We start from the raw sequence: 20,920 nt of genomic DNA on the forward strand, positions 1-20,920 counted from the left end.
GAGACAGAGACAGAGAGAGACAGAGAGAGAGACAGACAGAGAGAGAGAGACAGAGACAGAGAGAGAGACAGAGAGAGAGAGAGACAGAGACAGAGAGAGAGAGAGAGAGAGAGAGACAGAGACAGAGAGAGACAGAGAGAGAGAGAGACAGACAGAGAGAGAGAGACAGAGACAGAGAGAGAGACAGAGAGAGAGAGAGAGACAGAGACAGAGAGAGAGACAGAGAGAGAGAGACAGAGAGAGAGACACAGAGAGAGAGAGAGAGAGAGAGAGAGACAGAGACAGAGACAGAGAGAGAGAGAGAGAGAGACAGAGACAGAGAGAGAGAGAGAGAGAGAGACAGAGACAGAGAGAGAGAGAGAGAGAGAGACAGACAGAGAGAGAGAGAGACAGAGAGAGAGAGAGAGCGAGAAAGAGAGAGAGAGAGACATCCAGTATTTATACCTTATCCTCGGCGTGACGCCGTCCCTCACTGTGATGGTGCAGCTTGTCTCAGGAGCTCAGACCTGCTTCAGTTTGAGAAAAGAGCAGAAAGCTGGCGATTTTGACTTGAAATTAATGTTTAATTCCGGATTAATCTCATCTTCAGATCATCTCTAACCTCTTATGTACAGTGTAATACATGGAGCGGATGTTTATTTCAAACTGCACAACTCTCATAAATACCTGATTTACAGAAACACATCCTGATTCTTTACTTAAAACCAAACATCATATAAATATAGACTTTTTATAGACTAAATATTAAGAGTCCAGACTGTATGTATGGTGAGGGTTTTAGAGGGAATTTAAAGTCTGCTTCACTTCCATTCCCAACTCCACAAAAGCACCTGAAGTAAATATGGAAGTTAGTAAGTGGATTTGTGTTTCTCCTGCTGATGAAAACTGCTGAGAATTTGCAAATATAATAATAAAAAAGCACTTTTATAAGATCTCATTAACCAGCTACAATCAGTTGGGTGATTTCATGTGAAAAATTATTTCCTCATAAATGCAAAAACAATGGGATCTTTGTACACTGAAGACTATTAGCCCTGATCTATTGCACCTTAATTTGCCATCATTATCCTAAATTCCTGCAGCATGTCACTTATAGCTTATTGGCTATAAAGCATTTAAAAGAAAATGAGGGAAATTTTATTTTAGTTTCTGATATGAACTTATTTATGGTGTTTTTTATTACACTTGTATTCACACAGAATGAATCTCCAGTCGTTACTCTCACACAGAGATCTTTATAGATTATAAAAACACCCTGAAACATCTCACTCACCATTTTCCAGCAGTGTGTAGACTAAAACGCTAAAGCGCCGCTGCATCGCTCTCTTTAGGTAGAGATGAAGTGAGGGCTAAATCCCACTGCTCCACTATCAGCAGCTAGTAGAATGGCATTGTGGGTAATGAAATAATGAAAATAGACCTAAAAATGTTAATGAAAGAAGTTTAAACTAAAAAAACGACTCAGAAGTTTCTTTTCATAAATCTTAACCGTGTGAATTTACAGCTCTTTCAGGGTTGATTTCTCCTGTAAGTGTCAGTTACACCTCAGTTTTCACATCGTACAGCAAAACCACCGCTGTAGCTGATACGCTGTTACGATTAAACTGAAAAAAAGAAGAAAAAATTAAGGACAAGAGACTTTGAAGTTACAGAAATCAACTTTAATATGAAACAATGAAAAGAAGCAGCAATTAATCGTTATGGGAACTGAATGAAATAAACCTTCAAGACTCCAAAAGTGTCCCGCACCATTTATTTATTATTAGAATGATTGTCTGAGTTTTTTTTTTTTTAATTATATAAATCTTTTTGCATATGGGTTTAAATTCACTTATTGTTGTGGGACGTTCTGGGATCCGGATACACGGCGCCTGCATCAGGAGCGCTGGTTACAGTCTGGTATAAAGTAAAGCGTTCACACTGCCGTCAGAGCAAATCAAATTTTCTATATCAAATGAATCGACTTAAAAAAAAAAAAAAAAAACTCAAATGCTGTTTGACAAACACTCTGTGCAACGTCAACGATTAAAAAAAAAAAAAAAAAAAATCCAGCTACAACTCAACATCCAAGCTAAAATAAAGTCCAAATTAATAATCCTGACGATCTTCAGACCCAGAGTTGAGATTAAAGACGTGCAAATATTACATTTCCATCACAATTTCCGTCCAAACTTTTATCCTTTTACGGCATTAACAAAATACGGTACCACCATGACAGGCGTTAGTGTGTCAATGAGGGCGGAGCTTAATCTTATGACATCATAACCACCAGCATTATTTTAAGCTATTTTAAGCTTTCTTAAGCTCAATATGGAACTCTCAGTGCCTAAAACGCGCCGTCCTTACGCAGGCTGTGTAGTGCCAGTAACGTAAAGTGACTTTAATACCAATAATTTTGCGATATATTGTGTATCTGAGTATCAGCACGTGCCTAATCTCCAACAAACAATCGTCCAGCACAGCTATAACTCTCGCTCTGGAGTAGACGTGACAGTGTGATGAAGATGCAGAGGAACAAAAAAATATATATATATATATATATCGTAAACAGAAGAACTGCTTCATTTTTTTTTTTAAGGCTAATCAGGCTCATTAATATTCATCAATCTGGACAGAGTTTCCTCCAAACGCATCACAGTATTAAAACCAAGTCACGTGTTCTGTTAGCGTGTGCACTACGTGCGTCTGTGTGTGACGTGACTCTAAAGTGACCGTCTCATGAGAATTATAGTGAAGATCGTGGCTTTTTCTTTTCTCTCAGGATGTGAATGATGTAGAATTCGAGCACAGTTCTGTTTCGGTGATAAGATTAACATCATCATTGGCTGCTTTGAGAAAAACGTGAAATGAACGAAAGCAGAAACCGTCGTGATTAGCATAACTTTTTCCTAGAGATGTGTGTGCGTGTGTGTGTGTGTGTGTGTGTGTGTGTGCGGGAAACGAAGGAAATCTTTTTGTTTGCACCTGCCTTATTTAATGAGAATATAAAGGATTTATTATTTTGAGCAGGATAAAGTGTTTGCTGAAGATGAACGAATAAACAGTCGATACGTCACTGAGCGCTGAATATTAACGCACGTCGTCTTTCTTTTTCACGTGACTTTTCTGTGCTCAGTCCAATGCACACCTCTACTCTCTCTTTCAAAGTGCTTCTTTATTTTTTTAATCGTTCCATTCGCTTTTTTTTCAGTTCGTTCCAAGCAAGTGGAGAGGTTTTTTTTTTTTTCAGGCGTAAATTTGCAGAAAGTCATGATGAAATGTCATGAGTAGTCAAAAAAAAATTAAACACCCATAATGTCCCTCTTAACCTAAATGCAGTCTTTCAGCCAAGACAAGTCCGGAGTTAACGATGAATGAAAGTCTGTTTCGCCTGAAAAATTTATATGCGACAAGTTGTTTCATTTCGTAAAAAAAAAAAATACCAGTTATAGTTCTTCTTTAATTGAGCATAATTTCCAATCTTCAGTTATGGTTTGCTTTACAGATGAGATTTGGGTGAGATAGACTTACATTACTTGGTACAGTAGCTACGTTATTCTTATGTTTTAATGTTTAAAGTTTAAACTAACCCAGCGTTCACACTAGCTAGTCTCTTGTGGGCGTGGCCTATCAGCCTATCTGTTCCAGTATACGTGGTTATAAAGTTTACAAGCATGAAATAGGAAGCTGTGTTGTTTTTTTCCATTTTGAAATGCAACACGAAGTGGGAACTAAAAACAGGAAGGAACCCAAGCAGGGGTTTCAGGTGACGTTCATACAAACGTTGCGGTTCATTCTGAAGTGATGAACCCTACGCAAGGCCACAGCTGCCTTCTGTAGAGTCTTTCAAATATCATTTAGTTCAAAATGGTCACTTTCGAAATGGACACTTTGCTCCTGAGTCTCTTTCTTATACTAAATGAAAAACAACGGGCAGGCGTAAACGTAGGTTAGCTTCAAGTAAGAAACGTTGTATTGGGAACGCTAAAATGAATAAAACAGATGAAAGTAGCGCAGCAGCTAATAAATAGGTTCTGTAGGTTTCATGTTTTTGTCAAGATCTCAGTTAATAGGTTATAGCTTGCACATTTGGATTCGTCTCCACAAATCTAAAAGATACGATTGCGTGAACAACAGCTCCTAAATGAAACTCGACAGTGGCGACAGTGATTTTTGGTGTTCATTATTAAATTGCTGTATTCATTCTTTTGCTCGTCTCAGTGATTGTGACAAAAACACCGGCTTCGGCTGTGTAAGTTGACGATCAGGTGTGTTCCTTGTTAATTAATGACAGCGAGGGGCGGAGTTTTAGGAAGGAGCAAGGCGTAGTCAGGATCAGGGGGGAGTCATGCTGCCTGTTGCTCGCGTGTGTAAAGCGCTGGGTAAAGATGCAAATTCCAGACACCAAACATGCCTTGGCTGACTGAATACATTTGCAGTAAGTGAGAAATTGTGTTTTTTTTTTGTTTTTTTTTTTTTGCTGAACTCTTGCTTTAATATATGTCATTTGATGATTTCCGAAAATGCCAGTTTTGGTTTTAGAAGACTTCATATGCAACAAAAAACGGACAATAATAACGACTCTTTATAATCCAATAATAAATGTTTCCAAACAGTCGGTCCTCATGGAGGCTTTATGACATTTCTCTGCACCTCACGTCTAACCTCTGCTTCAAACGAGGCAAAACTCGAACTTTAAAAACAAATATCGCAAAATTAAATTCAAGTATAAATGAAACTGAATCACTACGGACGATCGTTATGGTGATATTATGAGCTGTGTGTGTCTTTCTGCCCTTGCAGACCATTTGATCATCCCTGAGGTGTCTTCATGGCCGATTGTTAAGAAGAATCGTAAAACACTGATGCAAAAAAAAAAACAAAAAAAAACCCACAAACTTCATTGAGAAAGCCATGCTATCGCATAAAACAAACAAAAAAAAAAGCCATGGGCAATTTCTTTTCTGCACGGATGAGCTCATTAAAAAAAAAACACTTTGATATTGTTTCATTTTTCTTTCGCAAACCATCGCCTCCTCGAGTTCCTGTTGGCACGGAGATGATCTCGCGCACAATCACAGACCCCTCCGTTCTTTCCCTCCACCTGTCTGTTGTCTGTCGAGGACAGAACACAGGCGCCGCCGCAGTCCGTCGTTCTCTTCCGTGGCCGTCGTATCTCGTCGTGCCGGCGCTCAGCGCTGAAAAGGCTTGCGTGCTTTTTTCCTCCTGCGTTGTCCTTTTCCTCCTTCGCTCCAGCTGTCGCTTGTCTCTCCTCGCTGGGTAAAAAAGCCAGGCTGAGGAGGCGGTCCTGAGCTGGCCCCCCCGGGGTGATTCGAGGTTGATCCCGGTGAGAAAAATCCACCGTTGGATGAGGTGTCGCTGCCCGGCGCTCCCTGGAAAATACGGCTGAAGAAATCGTGCAGGTCGGAAGGAGAGCCTGGAGCTGGGGTATGGCCTGAGGGAGATCTGAGAGAGAGAGAGAGAGAGAGAGAGAGAGAGGGAAAGGGAGAGAGAGAGAGAGACAGAGAGAGAGGAAATGTTACTTTGCTTATTTATATAAGCCAGTGAAAGAGGCGTGGCCTCTGTATCAGTTCTGGTGAAGGAGGTGTGGCCTGTGCTGTCATCTGGCCTGAGTGTCTCAGTGAAGGAGGCGTGGCTTGTGTATCTATCTCAGTGAAGGAGGCGTGGCCTGAGTGTCTCAGTGAAGGAGGCGTGGCCTGAGTGTCTCAGTGAAGGAGGCGTGGCCTGAGTGTCTCAGTGAAGGGGGTGTGGCCTGAGTGTCTCAGTGAAGGAGGCGTGGCCTGAGTGTGTATCTCAGTGAAGGAGGCGTGGCCTGTGTATCTATCTCAGTGAAGGAGGCGTGGCCTGAGTGTCTCAGTGAAGGAGGCGTGGCCTGTGTATCTATCTCAGTGAAGGAGGCGTGGCCTGTGTGTGTATCTCAGTGAAGGAGGCGTGGCCTGTGTGTGTATCTCAGTGAAGGAGGCGTGGCCTGAGTGTCTCAGTGAAGGAGGCGTGGCCTGAGTGTCTCAGTGAAGGAGGCGTGGCCTGAGTGTGTATCTCAGTGAAGGAGGCGTGGCCTGTGTATCTATCTCAGTGAAGGAGGCGTGGCCTGAGTGTCTCAGTGAAGGAGGCGTGGCCTGAGTGTGTATCTCAGTGAAGGAGGCATGGCCTGTGTATCTATCTTAGTGAAGGAGGCGTGGCCTGTGTATCTCTCTCAGTGAAGGAGGTGTGGCCTGAGTGTCTCAGTGAAGGAGGCGTGGCCTGTGTATCTCTCTCAGTGAAGGAGGTGTGGCCTGAGTGTCTCAGTGAAGGGGGTGTGGCCTGTGTGTGTATCTCAGTGAAGGAGGCGTGGCCTGTGTGTGTATCTCAGCGAAGGAGGCGTGGCCTGTGTGTATATCTCAGCGAAGGAGGCGTGGCCTGTGTGTGTATCTCAGCGAAGGAGGCGTGGCCTGTGTGTGTATCTCAGCGAAGGAGGCGTGGCCTGTGTGTGTATCTCAGCGAAGGAGGCGTGGCCTGTGTGTGTATCTCAGTGAAGGAGGCGTGGCCTGTGTGTGTATCTCAGTGAAGGAGGCGTGGCCTGTGTGTGTATCTCAGTGAAGGAGGCGTGGCCTGTGTGTATCTCAGTGAAGGAGGTGTGGCCTGAGTGCCTCTCAGTGAAGGGGGTGTGGCCTGTGTGCCTCTCAGTGAAGGAGGCGTGGCCTGTGTGCCTCTCAGTGAAGGAGGCGTGGCCTGTGTGTGTATCTCAGTGAAGGAGGCGTGGCCTGTGTGTGTATCTCAGTGAAGGAGGCGTGGCCTGTGTGTGTATCTCAGCGAAGGAGGCGTGGCCTGTGTGTGTATCTCAGTGAAGGAGGCGTGGCCTGTGTGTGTATCTCAGTGAAGGAGGCGTGGCTTGAGTGTCATTTCACACACAGAATGATTGTGTTTCATTAAACCTCGGACTGCTTTCCATGCTTCTGTCGTACACTAGACCCTGAATTTTAGTCTGTTGTTCATTACTAGTGAAATGTAAAGGTTGTTACCTGTGGCGGTTGGAGCTGCTGTTACTTTTGGAACCAAAAGAGATGTGATAGGGGACACGATGTGTGTCGGGGGAGATTCCTATTCGCTGGCAACCCGCCCACTCTGTGGAAGGACACAAATCAGTACAATTTGCCACAAAACATAAACTTTATTTATCCTGGGCTGGGCATTAGACATCACACACTCACATAAAAGCACTAAGACATGTACGTAGTCAGTGATATAAGAACCAGTGTAAATCCAAATACAAGAGCTGTGCGTAATTCCAAATACCAGTGATGTCATAGACTTTGCCGTCCATGAAGGCGAAGTAGGTGATCTTCAGACCGAGCATGCTGGACTCGGCCCACAGGTCTCCTTCCTCAGCGCCGTGCCGTTTATTACACTCAGCACAGAACCGCGCTTCATGAGGCTCGCGGTCCATCTCAAACCGCCTGCAGGACAAACGCCAGACAGAGCGAGGGAATAAAAACACAAAGTTAGCATGGTGCTTGCTGATCTCGAGAATATGAACAATACATAAAAGCTAACATTTTCGAAGAAAATTGCTAAGTGTTGTTGTGTAATTTTTTTTTTAAATGCCGTACTTGTGTTTGCCCTCACACTTGGTGCACATCATGGTGTTCATGGCCTCCTTCAGGTCGTCCTGCAGCTTCGTCAGGAACTCGTTCATCGACTTGGAGAGCTCCGACGCTGCCATCCTCTTCCTGTTTTGTCCCAAAAAAATAAAAATAAGGATCACGTTTTGGCGTCAGAGTTATGACCTTCGACTGAACTTCTTTAAAAACCGGGACACTGTCATTTTTTTTTAAAGGCACACTCACAGCTCGTACTCGCGCCGGGTCTCGGGGTTGCTCACGATGTCCCACGCTGCTCGAAGGACTTTAAAAGCCTCACCGGCTCGAGGGTGCTTGTTCTTGTCCGGATGGACCTAAAATGTACAGCAGCAGTTAGAGGACATCAATATACACGTCACTCTATACACACACCATACATACATTCAATATACATACAATATACACATCGCATTAAAGGTGCAGTCTGCCATTTTGGAGGCTCCAACAATTAGGCTCCTTTCTTCAGGGTTCACTACAAAGCCACAAAGCCACGCCCTCTAAACACTGCCACTGACAGGCGAGGAGAAACTTTTTCAGGAATAGAATTGATCCAAATTGTGATATTTGTTGGTTTAACGGTTAATCAGTGGCTCATTAACACGGCTCGTTTCAAGTGTCTATAAAGTTTAAGTGATGATTTAGATGATCGATTCACCTGTACAGCCAGCTGTCTATAGGCCCGCTTAAGCTCCGACTCCGTGGCGTGTGTGTTCACACCCAACACGTTAAACGGGTCCAGCTCATCTTCAGGGATCTGCGCGAGGTGGTAGATTTATTTTGTTGAATATCGCTAGACATCGTATAACAAATAATCAGCAGGAATATGAGCACATGAACATTACTCTGAGGTACCTGTGCTAGTGCCAGCAGTCTCTCGAGCTCCTGTCCAGGCTGACTCCGCTCCGTCCTGGATGGAGACTCTGGATTCACCGTTGCGTGTGTGGAGCCACGTTTCCACATCCATCCTCTAATCCTTCCCGTAAGCGCGATTCCTTTCTTCACTATCCAGCAGTTCTGAAGGCTGAGCCACCATCGCCTGCCTCTGTCTCCACCCAGCCTCTCCACAACACTCCTCACAACCCCGGCACTTAGGAACACTACGCTACTAATGAGACTGAAAGCAGAAACCAGAGCACGGCGTGCAGAGCTCGTGGTTTTGCAAAGCCAGCCCACGAGAGCTACACCCGAACTCCGGGTCCGATCCACCACTCGTCTTAAATCCTGCTTCATTCCCGGGACGTCGGTGACCTTGAAGAGCATGAACGTGCCAAGGTCATAAAGTGCAATTGCTCCGGATTCGACGACAACGCCGCAGTGGTGGGTCAGAGACACAATCAGGTCCACCACCATATGAATGCAGGATATACTCCACGGGCTGACGGATTCAGACAGGAAATCTCGGAACGCCGCCATGAGCTGGAAGCCGGTATGTCTTCTCAGGCGGCCCTGGTTGTGATGGTGGTGGTTCCTCCGGCGGATCTGCTTGTGTCTGCTCGCTCCAGAGGACGAGGAAAAGGACGAAGGCGACGTCCAGGAAGAAAACTGATCACCTGAGCCGCTTTTTCTTGACTTTCCTTTCTTCCCCCGAGATCCAGATGCATCCTTTCCGGCGGCGTTCCTAAAACCGTCTTTTTCATCATCCGCTTCATCAAACACACCATTCCCGTCTTCCTCCAGCTGATCCGTACCCCCGTTAGTTCCTGTATATCCGCTCTCTTCCACCTTCTCCGAGTCCTCTTGCTGTTTTGCGCCGTGGGACTCGGAGTCGGGATCCTCCTGCACCTCCCGAGGTGTTTCCACTTCCTCTGACTGATTTGGCACAGACTCCTCGCATATTTCCCCACTCGCTGATCCATCATCCGGACATATCCCGGTGCTCAACTCTTCTGGATCATCCATGACGTCTGTCATTCTCATAAAGCCAAAACAGAGGAGGCTCAGGTGTCCGTCATTACCCGTCACACAGTCCACTAATCTCCACGAGGATGAATAAATGTCCGGCTCAGGCTAGCGCAGTAATTTGGAATTTTTGTTGCTAAGCACTGCATAACACGCTCGAGCGAAGCTTAGCCACGCTGCCTTGGAAACTTACATTACTGATCCAGTCCATTATTGCACACAGATTAGTTTGGACGGATTTACGCCATGGATCCTGTAAACAAGACAAAACAAAACACTCATGAGTCACCAAAACGAGCTTTAGATCAGATGTTGGTGTAACTGATGGCAGCATGAGTCCATACATAAAGATAGGAAATGTTTTTTATTATAACACTGAAGCAAAAATGTCGAAAACATTTCTATTTAAACTTGTTTTTCAAGGCTGATGTCTTAAAACAGTTTGAAACACAATACATGTGGCATGACCTTTTACTGCTGAACAACAGATCATCTCTTCATCATTTAACACGACACTGTGACGTCAGTAAATACAGAAAGTCTTTGTTATTGCGTTTCCAGATGTTTTGTGGTTTGATCGATTATGACACTGTTAGACTGTGTACAGTGTTCTGTGTTCCACTGCATTTGCCTGCGAGTTTCCCGGATGTTATTTTGAAAGTGATTTTAAAAATGTGAATTAAGAGACAGACTGAATTTTAGGTTTTTAATCTTATTTTATATTTTTATATCTATTTCATTATGCTTACTGTATTTTATTTTTGTTTCATTCTGTTATATCGTATCGCTCTGCCAGTGTGAAGCACTTTGAGTTGCCTCGGCGTATAAATCGTGTCTTTAATACATTTTTACAAATTGATTAGACGTGTAGGTCAGTCACACACTCACACACCTATAAGCTTGAAATTCAGTGTCAGATTTTAGGTTGCTCTGTTGCACACCACGAAATTCAATTTCACTTCAAAATTCAGAAGGTAAGATACAATTTTTTACATTCCACATTTCTAATGACAGCATTCTAGCTCCATTATTATTAGTTCCAGCAGCTCTGTGGAAACATTTCAACATCTGAGACTACTCGAACAACACAGACACACTGACTGTGAAACACACCAGGCACCGACTACATCACACCACTACATCACACCATCACACCATCACTACATCATCACATCACTACATCACCTCATCACTACATCACATCACATCACATCACATCACTACATCACATCATCACTACATCACATCATCACTACATCACATCACTACATCACATCACTACATCACATCACTACATCACATCACTACCTCACATCATCACTACATCACATCACTACATCACATCACTACATCACATCATCACTACATCACATCATCACTACATCACATCACTACATCACACCATCACTACATCACATCATCACTACATCACATCACTACATCACACCATCACTACATCACACCATCACTACATCACACCATCACTACATCACATCACTACATCACACCATCACTACATCACATCATCACTACATCACATCATCACTACATCACATCACTACATCACATCACTACATCACACCATCACTACATCACATCATCACTACATCACATCACTACTTCACATCATCACTACATCACACCATCACTACATCACACCATCACTACATCACATCATCACTACATCACATCACTACATCACACCATCACTACATCACATCATCACTACATCACATCATCACTACATCACATCACTAAATCACATCATCACTACATCACATCACATCACTACATCACATCACTACATCACACCATCACTACATCACATCATCACTACATCACATCACTAAATCACATCATCACTACATCACATCACATCACTAAATCACACCGTCACTACATCACACCATCACTACATCACACCATCACTACATCACATCACTACATCACATCACTACATCACATCACTACATCACATCACTACATCACATCATCACTACATCACATCACTACATCACACCATCACTACATCACATCACTACATCACACCATCACTACATCACATCACTACATCACATCATCACTACATCACATCATCACTACATCACATCATCACTACATCACATCACTACATCACATCATCACATCACTACATCACATCACTACATCACACCATCACTACATCACATAACTACATCACTACATCACACCATCACTACATCACATCACTACATCACATCATCACTACATCACATCATCACTACATCACATCATCACTACATCACATCACTACATCACACCATCACTACATCACATAACTACATCACTACATCACACCATCACTACATCACATCATCACTACATCACATCATCACTACATCACATCACTACATCATCACATCACTACATCACATCACTACATCATCACATCACTACATCATCACATCACTACATCACATCACTACATCACATCATCACTACATCACTACATCACATCACGACATCACATCATCACGACATCACATCATCACTACATCACATCACTACATCACATCATCACTACATCACATCACTACATCACATCATCACATCACACCATCACTACATCACACCATCACTACATCACACCATCACTACATCACATCATCCCTACATCACATCATCCCTACATCACATCACTACATCACATCATCCCTACATCACATCACTACATCACATCATCACTACATCACATCACTACATCACATCATCACTACATCACATCACGACATCACATCATCACTACATCACATCACTAAATCACATCATCACTACATCACATCACACCATCACTACATCACATCACTACATCACATCATCACTACATCACATCACTACATCACATCACTACATCACACCATCACTACATCACATAACTACATCACTACATCACACCATCACATCACTACATCACACCATCACATCACTACATCACTACATCACATTACATCATGACTACATCACATCACTACATCACATCATCACACCATCACATCACTACATCACACCGTCACATCACTACATCACACCATCACACCATCACTACATGACTACATCACATCATCACTACATCACATCATCACTACATCACTACATCACATCATCACTACATCACATCATCACTACATCACACCGTCACATCACTACATCACAGTGTCACATCACTACATCACATCATCACTACATCACTACATCACACCGTCACATCACTACATCACACCGTCACATCACTACATCACACCGTCACATCACTACATCACACCATCACATGATTACATCACATGACTACATCACACCATCACATCACTACATCACATCACTACATCACACCGTCACATCACTACATCACACCATCACATCACTACATCACATCACTACATCACACCATCACATCACTACATCACACCATCACATCCCACCGTCACATCACTACATCCCACCGTCACATCACTACATCACACCATCACATCCCACCGTCACATCACTACATCCCACCGTCACATCACTACATCACACCGTCACATCACTACATCCCTCCATCACATCCCACCGTCACATCACTACATCACACCATCACATCACTACATCACACCATCACATCCCACCGTCACATCACTACATCCCACCGTCACATCACTACATCACACCATCACATCACTACATCACACCATCACATCCCACCGTCACATCACTACATCCCACCGTCACGTCACTACATCACACCGTCACATCACTACATCACACCGTCACATCACTACATCCCACCGTCACATCACTACATCACACCGTCACATCACTACATCACATCATCATCACTACATCACACCGTCACATCACTACATCACACCGTCACATCACTACATCACACCGTCACATCACTACATCACATCATCACATCACTACATCCCACCATCACATCACTACATCACATCATCACATCACTACATCCCACCATCACATCACTACATCCCACCGTCACATCACTACATCACATCATCATTACTACATCCCACCGTCACATCACTACATCACACCGTCACATCGCTACATCACACCGTCACATCGCTACATCACACCGTCACATCACTACATCACATCATCATCACTACATCCCACCGTCACATCACTACATCACACCATCACATCACTACATCACATCATCACATCACTACATCCCACCGTCACATCACTACATCCCACCGTCACATCACTACATCACACCATCATCACTACATCCCACCATCACATCCCACCATCACATCATTATCACTACATCACATCATCATCACTACATCACACCGTCACATCACTACATCACACCATCATCACTACATCCCACCATCACATCACACCATCACATCATCACTACATCACATCATCATTACTACATCCCACCGTCACATCACTACATCACACCGTCACATCGCTACATCACACCGTCACATCACTACATCACATCATCATCACTACATCCCACCATCACATCACTACATCCCACCATCACATCACTACATCACATCATCATCACTACATCCCACCATCACATCACTACATCCCACCATCACATCACTACATCACACCGTCACATCACTACATCCCACTGTCACATCACTACATCCCACCGTCACATCACTACATCACACCATAACTACATCCCACCATCACACCATCACTACATCACACCGTCACATCACTACATCACACCGTCACATCACTACATCACACCGTCACATCACTACATCCCACCGTCACATCACTACATCACACCATCACTACATCACACCGTCACATCACTACATCACACCGTCACATCACTACATCACATCATCATCACTACATCCCACCATCACATCACACCATCACATCATTATCACTACATCACACCGTCACATCACTACATCACACCATCACATCACTACATCACATCATCATCACTACATCCCACCATCACATCACTACATCACATCATCATCACTACATCCCACCATCACATCACACCATCACATCATTATCACTACATCACACCGTCACATCACTACATCACACCATCACATCACTACATCACATCACTACATCCCACCATCACATCACTACATCCCACCGTCACATCACTACATCCCACCGTCACATCACTACATCACATCATCATCATGACATCACATCATCATCACTACATCACACCGTCACATCACTACATCCCACCATCACATCACACCATCACATCATCATCACTACATCACACCATCACATCACTACATCCCACCATCACATCACTACATCCCACCATCACATCACTACATCACATCATCACATCACTACATCCCACCGTCACATCACTACATCCCACCGTCACATCACTACATCCCACCGTCACATCACTACATCACACCATCACTACATCCCACCATCACACCATCACTACATCACACCGTCACATCACTACATCACACCGTCACATCACTACATCACATCATCATCACTACATCACACCGTCACATCACACCATCACATCACACCATCACATCATCACATCACTACATCACATCATCACTACATCACACCGTCACATCACTACATCACACCATCACATCACTACATCACACCGTCACATCACTACATCACACCGTCACATCACTACATCACACCATCACATCACTACATCACACCGTCACATCACTACATCACATCATCATCACTACATCCCACCATCACATCACACCATCACATCATCATCACTACATCACACCGTCACATCACTACATCACACCGTCACATCACTACATCCCACTGTCACATCACTACATCACACCATCACTACATCACACCATCACACCATCACTACATCACACCGTCACATCACTACATCACATCATCATCACTACATCCCACCATCACACCATCACTACATCACACCGTCACATCACTACATCACACCATCACTACATCCCACCATCACACCATCACTACATCACACCGTCACATCACTACATCACACCGTCACATCACTACATCACATCATCATCACTACATCCCACCATCACATCACACCATCACATCATCATCACTACATCACACCGTCACATCACTACATCACACCATCACATCACTACATCACACCGTCACATCACTACATCACACCGTCACATCACTACATCACATCATCATCACTACATCACACCGTCACATCACTACATCACACCGTCACATCACTACATCCCACCGTCACATCACTACATCACACCATCACTACATCCCACCATCACACCATCACTACATCACACCGTCACATCACTACATCACACCGTCACATCACTACATCACATCATCATCACTACATCCCACCATCACATCACACCATCACATCATCATCACTACATCACACCGTCACATCACTACATCACACCGTCACATCACTACATCCCACTGTCACATCACTACATCACACCATCACTACATCACACCATCACACCATCACTACATCACACCGTCACATCACTACATCACATCATCATCACTACATCCCACCATCACACCATCACTACATCACACCGTCACATCACTACATCACACCATCACTACATCCCACCATCACACCATCACACCGTCACATCACTACATCACACCGTCACATCACTACATCACATCATCATCACTACATCCCACCATCACATCACACCATCACATCATCATCACTACATCACACCGTCACATCACTACATCACACCATCACATCACTACATCACACCGTCACATCACTACATCACACCGTCACATCACTACATCACATCATCATCACTACATCACACCGTCACATCACTACATCACACCGTCACATCACTACATCCCACCGTCACATCACTACATCACACCATCACTACATCCCACCATCACACCATCACTACATCACACCGTCACATCACTACATCACACCGTCACATCACTACATCACATCATCATCACTACATCCCACCATCACATCACACCATCACATCATTATCACTACATCACACCGTCACATCACTACATCACATCATCATCACTACATCCCACCATCACATCACTACATCACATCATCATCACTACATCCCACCGTCACATCACACCATCACATCATTATCACTACATCACACCGTCACATCACTACATCACACCATCACATCACTACATCACATCACTACATCCCACCATCACATCACTACATCCCACCGTCACATCACTACATCCCACCGTCACATCACTACATCACATCATCATCACGACATCACATCATCATCACTACATCACACCGTCACATCACTACATCCCACCATCACATCACACCATCACATCATCATCACTACATCACACCATCACATCACTACATCCCACCATCACATCACTACATCCCACCATCACATCACTACATCACATCATCACATCACTACATCCCACCGTCACATCACTACATCCCACCGTCACATCACTACATCCCACTGTCACATCACTACATCACACCATCACTACATCCCACCATCACACCATCACTACATCACACCGTCACATCACTACATCACACCGTCACATCACTACATCACATCATCATCACTACATCCCACCATCACATCACACCATCACATCACACCATCACATCATCACATCACTACATCACATCATCACTACATCACACCGTCACATCACTACATCACACCATCACATCACTACATCACACCGTCACATCACTACATCACACCGTCACATCACTACATCACACCATCACATCACTACATCACACCGTCACATCACTACATCACATCATCATCACTACATCCCACCATCACATCACACCATCACATCATCATCACTACATCACACCGTCACATCACTACATCCCACTGTCACATCACTACATCACACCATCACTACATCCCACCATCACACCATCACTACATCACACCGTCACATCACTACATCACATCATCATCACTACATCCCACCATCACACCATCACTACATCACACCGTCACATCACTACATCACACCGTCACATCACTACATCACATCATCATCACTACATCCCACCATCACATCACACCATCACATCATCATCACTACATCACACCGTCACATCACTACATCACACCGTCACATCACTACATCACACCGTCACATCACTACATCACACCGTCACATCACTACATCACATCATCATCACTACATCACACCGTCACATCACTACATCACACCGTCACATCACTACATCACACCGTCACATCACTACATCACATCATCATCACTACATCACACCGTCACATCACACCATCACATCATCACTACATCACACCATCACACCATCACTACATCACACCGTCACATCACTACATCACACCATAACGTCACTACATCACATCATCATCACTACATCACACCGTCACATCACTACATCACACCGTCACATCACTACATCACACCATCACATCACTACATCCCACCATCACATCACTACATCCCACCATCACATCACACCATCACATCATCACTACATCACACCGTCACATCACTACATCACACCATAACGTCACTACATCACACCGTCACATCACTACATCACACCGTCACATCACTACATCACACCGTCACATCACTACATCACACCGTCACATCACTACATCACATCATCATCACTACATCCCACCATCACATCACTACATCACATCATCATCACTACATCACCTCACAACATTACATCTATACATCACATTATCATTACATCATCACTAAATCACACACTCACTCGGACAGGAGTTTCCCTCTCAGCTACAAACTGAACACAGAAACGAAACTAAACAGAGCAACGAGACCAGTTCTAATCTAATACTGCTGCTTTACAGTTACAGTGATATAAACATGTAGTTAAACATGAACGAATATATGCATGCACGACAGAAATGTGCTTGATGCTCATCTTCTTGCATGTGTGCATTATTTATTATTTTATTATTCTTTTTTTATTATTGTCTCTTCCGCGTTCATGTTTGTTTTGGTTGTGCTGCAGGTTTGTGATGTTATTTAGCTACACATCAATCTACTGTTGGTTTCCTGCCACAAATAACGTTAACATTTACTTTTTATGCATCTTAAAACCACAATAATTCGAGCTACATACATAAAGTTTACTGTTATTCTCATTATTTCTATTAAAAGCCGAAGTGCCATGACAGCACTCCTCATTGGCCAGACTGAAATATTAGCACAAACATTACGACTTTTACAGGATCATTAAAATAAACACTCACTAAACACTTACGCTTTAAGACTTATATTTAATCCAAACTTTCAGAAATATGCTGTAAAATCTTCTTCTGTACAAGTTCATAATTAGAAAAACTGATTTTATACTTAGCCAACTCGCTACCTGACGTCGCTGCCCTTGTTGTTTCTCTTTTTTTTCCACGCTATTCACTTCCGGGGTAGGAGAACTACTTCCGCTTTGAGTTGTAACCCTTTCCGGACTGTTAGAAAAGAAAAGTTTAAAATAGTTGTTGAACTTTAAACACCAAAAAGCGTCAAAAAGCAACATAAATATCTGTGTGGTGCTAAGATGTTAGTGGAAATAAATTAAATTAAAAAAAAATTAAGATCATGAATAAAATATAATCCAAATTACTATTAAATGCGAGCGCTCATTCAGCACTCAGAGCTCTGATGTTGATATATTATTAAAAATTTTTAAAAATGACATTTTTAGAGTAGGATCTGAATTAAAAATCAGCAAATCGTTGCTGGTAAATGTGGTCTTGTGACTTGCGCACAAACAGCACGCATTAATTATCCTGATGATCAGGTTTCTACAGCCCTATTCGGACAGGATTAGTTTTTTCAGATATATATGTGTTAAGTAATGTTGATGGAGGACGTCTGTAATAATTATGATTGATTCACAAGGGATAACCAACAGGTGAGAGTCTGTGTGTACTCCACGTCACTAAGGTCACTAAATCTCTTTACCAACATGCCAATTCAGACAGGATATACAGGAATATTATCTGAGGTTATTTCAACTGATCATTTTATAGACGCTAAACTACAACATAATCTTTCCAGTCCCATGCATGTGCAGAACGTAAAAATGGCTGACGTGACAAAACTAAAATCCCAGAGATACTCTGGTAATCATTTCATTACCTAACCTCTGCCCTGCTTAGAACAAAACCATAAACTGCCTAATATCTGACCATCTCAAGTAGCTCCATATGCATAAGATCATAATGCTCCTTAAATCCTGAATATTGTCACTAATAACTGTGATAATAGAGACTCAAAACTGCAAGCATGCATAGCAAAATGTAATCCAATTAAAGATATTAGTAACAATATTGATTAAAAACAAACCTGCATTGAGCTTCTTATGATTTGTGTCTGTTAAAGTTAACCCAAAGTGGGAAGCAACAAAATACAATTCATTTGTTACTGTCCTTAAGTCTGAGTTTTAAGTATCTGTCCTTTACTTGAGTTTTATTTATTTATTTCACAGACTCAAGGCCGCATTGCAACCATATTAATCATAATGAGCGAATAAAATAAATAAATAAATGCGCTTTATATGCAAAATATTATACAGCATCTCTGTTCCGTCAGAGGTGTAATGGATAACTGAAAAGTGATTCATCACTGCTTTCGAAAGCATTGCTTTAGTGATCCTAGATAATGACTCTGAATGTTGCTGAAGTTCACGACGGGGCCATTGCATTTTCCACAAGATATTTGGCCTTTTCTGATATTTTTGTCATTTATTCTGTTGGCTGGATTTTACATTAACCTGGTTTTTAGTTAAGGTCCTGACATTCACTGTGTAAAATAATCCCCACCACAGCAGATGTGTGACATGGGGTCTGTGGTGCAGTGTGGTGTAGGTGTCACTTGCTCTTTCACAGAGCTGTAGGTGTCGTCTTACGTCCCTCTAATCGTTATTAAATAGCATGTCTGACGAACATTAGCATATTTTTCAGGTTATGTGACACAACACCATGACTAATGTCCATGTGGGTTGACCCACAGTCTAACACACACACACCCACACCCACACATACCCTCCCACACATCCTCCTATCACCGTCAGCACCCTTTTACAGCTTTATATGATCAGCTGTTTGACTTCCACTAGGGCATGAGCTAATAATCAGTTATGCACTATACTGAAATATTCCACGCACACAGTATTGTTATCGTAGTGGACACTTTAAAATACCGTCCCTGCCCGTCCTGTGTCCTTGTCCTGGGATAAGACTCTCCAGACACACAGCATTTTTCACAAATTTAATGTAATTTTCATCTCCTTGCATGTTGATAGAGTATACGTTTAAATAATTTGTACACATTTTCAAACTTTC

The 20,920-nt window shown here is 43.1% G+C and overlaps 1 protein-coding gene across 3 annotated transcripts; it reads right to left on the reverse strand.

Moving 5' to 3' along the window:
- Positions 1–1,646: 1,646 nt before the first annotated feature.
- On the reverse strand, positions 1,647–18,994 carry dnajc14 (DnaJ (Hsp40) homolog, subfamily C, member 14). 3 transcript variants are annotated; one of them, XM_034314362.2, is made up of 8 exons: positions 18,946–18,994; positions 8,469–9,768; positions 8,272–8,370; positions 7,824–7,930; positions 7,587–7,706; positions 7,273–7,433; positions 6,999–7,101; positions 1,647–5,445 (listed from the first exon to the last, which is right to left on the reverse strand). In XM_034314362.2, the coding sequence occupies exons 2-8, from the start codon at positions 9,531–9,533 to the stop codon at positions 5,172–5,174; spliced, it is 1,929 nt and encodes a 642-aa protein (XP_034170253.2). In that variant the 5' UTR covers positions 9,534–9,768; positions 18,946–18,994; the 3' UTR covers positions 1,647–5,171. The 3 variants fall into 3 exon arrangements, with proteins under 3 accessions (XP_034170253.2, XP_034170252.2, XP_034170254.2); XM_034314361.2 differs by having other exon boundaries at positions 18,838–18,988; XM_034314363.2 differs by having other exon boundaries at positions 18,930–18,982.
- Between the last annotated feature and the right edge of the window lie 1,926 nt (positions 18,995–20,920).

The sequence above is a fragment of the Pangasianodon hypophthalmus genome, chromosome 20 (assembly GCF_027358585.1).
Source record: "Pangasianodon hypophthalmus isolate fPanHyp1 chromosome 20, fPanHyp1.pri, whole genome shotgun sequence".
Classification (NCBI taxonomy): Eukaryota; Metazoa; Chordata; class Actinopteri; order Siluriformes; family Pangasiidae; genus Pangasianodon; species Pangasianodon hypophthalmus.

Bases quoted from the DNA above. Each gene is read 5' to 3' on its own strand.
- dnajc14 (XM_034314362.2), bottom strand. From the start codon at position 9,533: ATGAGAATGACAGACGTCATGGATGATCCAGAAGAGTTGAGCACCGGG. The intron at 7,707-7,823 runs GTGAGTGTGCCT...GGGACAAAACAG, and splicing joins ACCCGGCGCGAGTACGAGCT to GAAGAGGATGGCAGCGTCGG. The intron at 7,102-7,272 runs GTATTTGGAATT...GTCCTTCCACAG, and splicing joins CAAAGTCTATGACATCACTG to AGTGGGCGGGTTGCCAGCGA.